The sequence below is a fragment of the Chelonia mydas genome, chromosome 9 (assembly GCF_015237465.2).
Source record: "Chelonia mydas isolate rCheMyd1 chromosome 9, rCheMyd1.pri.v2, whole genome shotgun sequence".
In the NCBI taxonomy this organism is placed as follows: Eukaryota; Metazoa; Chordata; order Testudines; family Cheloniidae; genus Chelonia; species Chelonia mydas.
Genome location: NC_057855.1, coordinates 80,576,138 through 80,581,479, shown reverse-complemented (window position 1 = coordinate 80,581,479; position 5,342 = coordinate 80,576,138). Strand labels below are relative to the sequence as shown.

General features: G+C 49.6%; 1 protein-coding gene across 1 annotated transcript; it reads right to left on the bottom strand.

Annotated features, from left to right (window-relative positions):
• Window positions 1-370: 370 nt before the first annotated feature.
• LOC102944609 (G-protein coupled receptor 12) lies at window positions 371-5,017 on the bottom strand. Its single transcript, XM_043522849.1, has one exon. It carries the CDS (start codon window positions 3,434-3,436, stop codon window positions 2,351-2,353), a length of 1,086 nt encoding a protein of 361 aa, XP_043378784.1. The 5' UTR covers window positions 3,437-5,017; the 3' UTR covers window positions 371-2,350.
• Window positions 5,018-5,342: the final 325 nt, after the last annotated feature.

Sequence of the window (5,342 nt, the reverse complement as noted above, 5' to 3'; positions counted from 1 at the left end):
GGAACTGCAGGAGGTTGTCTGCAACCATGGAAACAGAATAATAAATAAATGAACAGCAAAAACGTTAAATAAAATTGTAAAAATATTGACTAGAATTTGTGCATGTTGTACGTTGCTCCTCATAAAAAAAGTGAAAAGCTGGGACACCTTTAGGAGTGAGAAAAAAAGTCCAGGCCCAAAGCACACATTTGAGATTCACAGTTTTGTCATGTGCAGTGAGCTTTGCTGAGCTAGAAAGAGACCTTCATTGCACAGTTCTATAGATAAACGATTGGTTCACCTGCATTCAGACATAAAATTTGGACACTTTGTCCTTCATGGAACTATAATATTTACATGCGATATTCTCTCTTTTGTTGTTGGTCTTTTTATATAATAGAAACCTAAGCCAGGTTTGCAACTGACGCTGCAGGGATAGGCTATTGTTTGAAAGAGGAATCTTTCTGACGTTTGTAGCACAGATTCCTTTCTAAGGGAGAGCAACACATTTGCAGCATCGACATCACAGGTCACACTGCAAAGCAATTTCCTTGCAGGGCACTGAGAGAATAGGTGGTAAGACAAACCCCCCACCCAAGAGGCAACCCTGGACATTTCACCTATAGAACAGAGTCCCCGTCTGTCTCTGAAGGTTTATTCTGTTTTTAAAGGAATGCACTATTCCACTTCTTGGCCAAAATACAGCACAAGACGAAGGACACTTCATCATTTTCTCACTAACACCACAAAGCACATGATAGAGTAGAGGAGCGTGAGGCTAGCGTAGCTTCTCTATGGAAGCAAGTTAATCTAGTAGTTTCGGGAACAAGACGTGTGATGATGTAGGCTTCCCTTTAGAAGAACCAACCTCGTTCAGACTATCAGTCTTTGGATCATATCCCCCCTCCCCACACCCAGTATGCGAGATCAGCATACTGTATTAACAATACCGCTAAAGACAGTGTGTTATACCTGCACTGAAATAAGTGAAAGATTAACCTAGGTTCCGATGTCAAGAAAGCCTCATCTCTGACTTTCTTCCACCGCTTTCATCTCCCTGGCAGGGGGATTAACTAGATAACCTAAAAGGTCCTTTCCTCCCATCTTTAGATTTGATGATGCACCGTGAGCATATTTTTCAGCAAGGAGTTCTCTTTACTCTCACATTGTAATAAAAAATAATAATCATACCTTAAAGTGCCTTTCATCCTGCAGGTTCTCAAAGTGCTTCACAAACAAAGGAGATATAAATATACAGGCATCACTTCACCCACCACTGAAATGCAGCCTCCTCTGAGGTGCAATGCAGCAGCTGAACAGCACATAGCAACACTATACAATTGTTTAGGACAGCAGGTGAAGGGGAATGGACCTCATTTGTTCCTGACTCAGGATCGTACTTCCTTTCCCCCCGCTTAAAGAGGCCAATGTAAATCTTTGATTTCCATGTGCTTTTTTACAAAAATAAACATAAAATCGTAAGACAGGCCACTTGTCCTCCTACCGCTTCTCACGGAGCTGTCCAGACCTCGTGGTGCTGAACCGGTCTGGCATGAAAAATATTGGCAGGTTACCGCATCTCACAATGTCCCTTTTATTATTGCATAGCAGAGCAAAACCTGATTATAGTTAAAAAAAATCACCACCACCACCACCAAAACCCTCTACCCCACCTTTCAGGCAGTGAAGCCCCTTGGATATGGTCATTTTTTAACCATTCCAAACAAACCCAAACTAACGGCAAGCAAATATTGTACACGTTTTTCTAGATCTTGCCCTGAGCCCTCAGCATCAGATCTGCGCTGGGCTCTAAACAGCAGGGCACTATCTTATTCTCTTCCCACGTCCCAGGCCTGACTTCCCCCCCGCACTTGACAGGATTTTGACTTGGGGCGACCCCCAGTGACTTCAGTGGGGTTACTCCTGGTGTGGGGCCAAGGGAGAGTTGGCCCGCGGTCTCTCCCCTTTCCTCACCGGGGACCTTCCCAACGGCCTGCCCCTCGCTGGGAGGCTTGAAATAAGTAAAGAGTTGCCCTGGGCCCTTGAACATTTTCGGGCCACAGGTTTGGCAAACGTGCTGCTCCCCCTTTCCATTACACCGAGATGAGAAAAAAGCATCAGGCGCTGATCTTTTTTTTTTTTTTTTTTTTGGTCTTTTGTTGTTGTTTTTAAATCAAAAATAAATAAAATATGTAGGAAAATAAGCATTTTTTAAAGGAGACCACTCTTATTTTTGTTTTCTCGTTGACATCTTTTTCCAGGGAAGGAGACGCGCGTCGCTCTGGGATTCCTCCTGCTGGTGGTAACACATCATAACGCCGCGGAGGAGGAGAGCCTGAAACCATTTGACAATCCGGGCGGCCAACCTCCCTTATACATCGCTGGATGTCCTGGGCCTGGAGGAGAAGGTGGAAGGGATGCACCCGCAGCAGGCCAGCCACAGGGACTTCTGGATGTCCGGGTTTCTGAAGGCATAAATGACCGGGTTGATGAGCGAGTTGCAAGTGGCGGGCAGGGCCAGGGAGTAGGTGTAGACGGCGGGGTAGCTGGAATCCGCCACCAGCGAGTAGATGGCGAAGGGGATCCAGCAGAGGGCGAAGGTGCCCAGGATGAAGGAGAGGGTGGAGAGCCCCTTGCGGGTGGAGGTGACCTGCGCCGTGGCGATGAACTGGTGCTGCACGGCGATCTGCTGCGCGTGCCGGAAGGCGATCTTGCAGATCTGCAGGTAGAGCTGCAGCATCAGGGCGAAGAGGAGCAGGAAGGTGACCGCCAGCACCGCCGCGTTGTCCTTGGTCACCGGCCGCAGCACGCTGCAGGTGGCCTGGTCCCGCAGGCAGTTCCAGCCCAGCAGGGGCAGCAGCCCCACGCCCAGGCAGAGCAGCCACATGAGCAGCAGCATGGCGCAGGTGAAGGTCAGCGTGCGCTCCGTGTGGTAGGTGAGCGCGTTGTACAGCGACAGGTAGCGGTCGATGGTGATGGCCAGCAGGCTGCAGACCGAGGCGGAGAAGGCGGTCAGCAGCAGCCCGGCCGCGCTCAGCGCCACGGCCGCGTTGGGCGGCTGCAGCAGGTACTGCACGGTGAAATTGACCACCAGCCCCAGGCCGGCCAGCAGGTCGGCCAGCGCCAGGCTGCCGATGAGCAGGAACATGGGGGCCCGCAGGCTGGGCGTGTAGAAGAGCACGGCCAGCACCAGCGCGTTCTCGCAGGCCACCGCCGTGCCCGTGGCGCACAGGGCGATGTCCCAGGGGCTGACCGCTCCGCCTCCGCCGCCTCCTCCTCCTCCTCCCGCCGCCGCCGCCGCCGCCGCCGTGACCGGCTCCGAGGCAGAGGAGTTGGACGGCCAGATGCTGCTGCTGCTGGGGAAGGGCCTGGAGGAGGCATTGAGCAGGACCAGGAGCTGCTGCTGCCGCAGCTGCTCCTCCATGGCGGCCGCAGCTGCTGCGGGGTTGTGGAGCATCGCTAGAGAGGAGGCACAAGGGACACACAGAGAGAGGAGACAAGGGTGAAAGCAGCATCGAAAGAGCCTGGACTATCCACCCCTGAGCCCGGGGCCGCCCGCAAGAGACACGACAAGACCCGCTGTCCCAGCCTGGCCCCCAGTATCCCCAGTGCCGGTTGCAATGGGGACTGATCGGACACAGACAGGATTAAAAGACCGATACCCTGCCTGGGCCATTCCCCGGTGGCACACCCCCCACCCTCCTCTGGGAGCCGAGCGCGAACGCAGCCGCAGGAAACACCCCCAAACCCGTTTCTTTTATTTATTTATTTTTTTAAAACCAGGCTCGATCTTTGAATAAAATTATTTTCCTCCCCATCTTGGCTATTTCCCCTTCCTTTCCCCCGAATGAACAGATGGGGGATTCGTCTGATCTCGGGTTCCGTCTGAACAGCTGAAGGTGAGCAAGGCTGAGTGTCAATAATTCACCCGTCACAATGCTCGTTGCATGCGTTCCCATTAAAAGGCAGACGGTTGCATCAGGCACACGTACAGAGCCGCAGATTCATAGCATGATCAGACCGATTCCAACACTAACACTTGGGCACAAGCAATTTGGGGGTTAAACAGAGTAATGGTTACATCATCTAGTCCCTTGTTGTAAATGTGTCTTTCTGACACAATAATTTTGCTAGTAATAAATAAAAATATATTATTTCTGGCCAGGCAAGCCTCATACTTAAGCAAACCTCCTGGTTAAATCGGATCCCAGTGAAGGCTACAGACTAGAAATATTCTGCATTAACTTTGCTTGTTTTTAATACCGGTGCACTCAGGGACTGCTGGCGGCAAACAACTGCAGGATCTCAGCTGCATTAAACATGGTTTTCTTTCATAGTAAACCCCTTGCACTGAATAGGAACCCTTTCACCCCCCTCGATCACATCTCCTCCAACGCCTTGTATATATCGTCTCACATTTCACTCTTATGAAAACAAAAGTTGTAAAGGTCACACAAATGGTTTAGTCCGGAATCTCTTCGTCAAGGTTTTTGCTGCTGCTGCTGAGAGTGCTGTCCATAATGCAATTTACCAGAGCGCTAGGATTAAAATATTGAAAGGGCCACCTTCTAACCGGCTTGCTTTCCAAACTCAATACAACGCAAACACCCTTCCCCTTCCTTAGCCCGCAGAAGAGAAGTCAAACACATGCAACAACATAGGCAGACATGTATTTCTGTTGTTTTACCTTTGTTTGATCCTTGCTGATCAGCTTTCCCCTTTTTTTCGTGCTAGTCCTTCCAGTCCTTGGGATTAAGCTTCATTCCTTGGTTAACATTGCTAATAACGTTGGCAGATTGCTGGCATTGACTTGCACTTAATATTCTTGCCCCATTGGGTCTGCTGATATATCTCAACTCTGACGTCAAAGTCTTCACTTATATTCATGATCAGCTCCAAGTCTGTGAATCAGGGAAGCTGTGATCAGAATAACAACTAGTCTCCCTCCCTTGTTCCATATACACACGCATACACGAGGAGATACACACATACACATACACAGCGAGAGAGGCACACACACATACAATCCTCTGGAATTTCATTCATAAGATTTCAGAGACACTAGGACACACCTCCCCCAAGGTCAAATCTTTCACACCTGCATCTTGCGGATGTAGATTGGGTTACAGCTTGCTATGCCTGCCTAGGCATCCGGGGCAAGATAAAGACATAACAAAGGGAGAAGATATATTTTTACTGCTGATTCTGATGAAAATATTTGTGTTGGCTGATGGGCAGTGACTATACTGTGCCCTATCTATTCTGTAATTTGACCAAGTGCAATGCCCTTCAGACCATTTTTCCCAGAGAGCAATTCAAAGGCAATTCAAAAACCCAAACCAAACCCAAAATGGTTTAGTAGG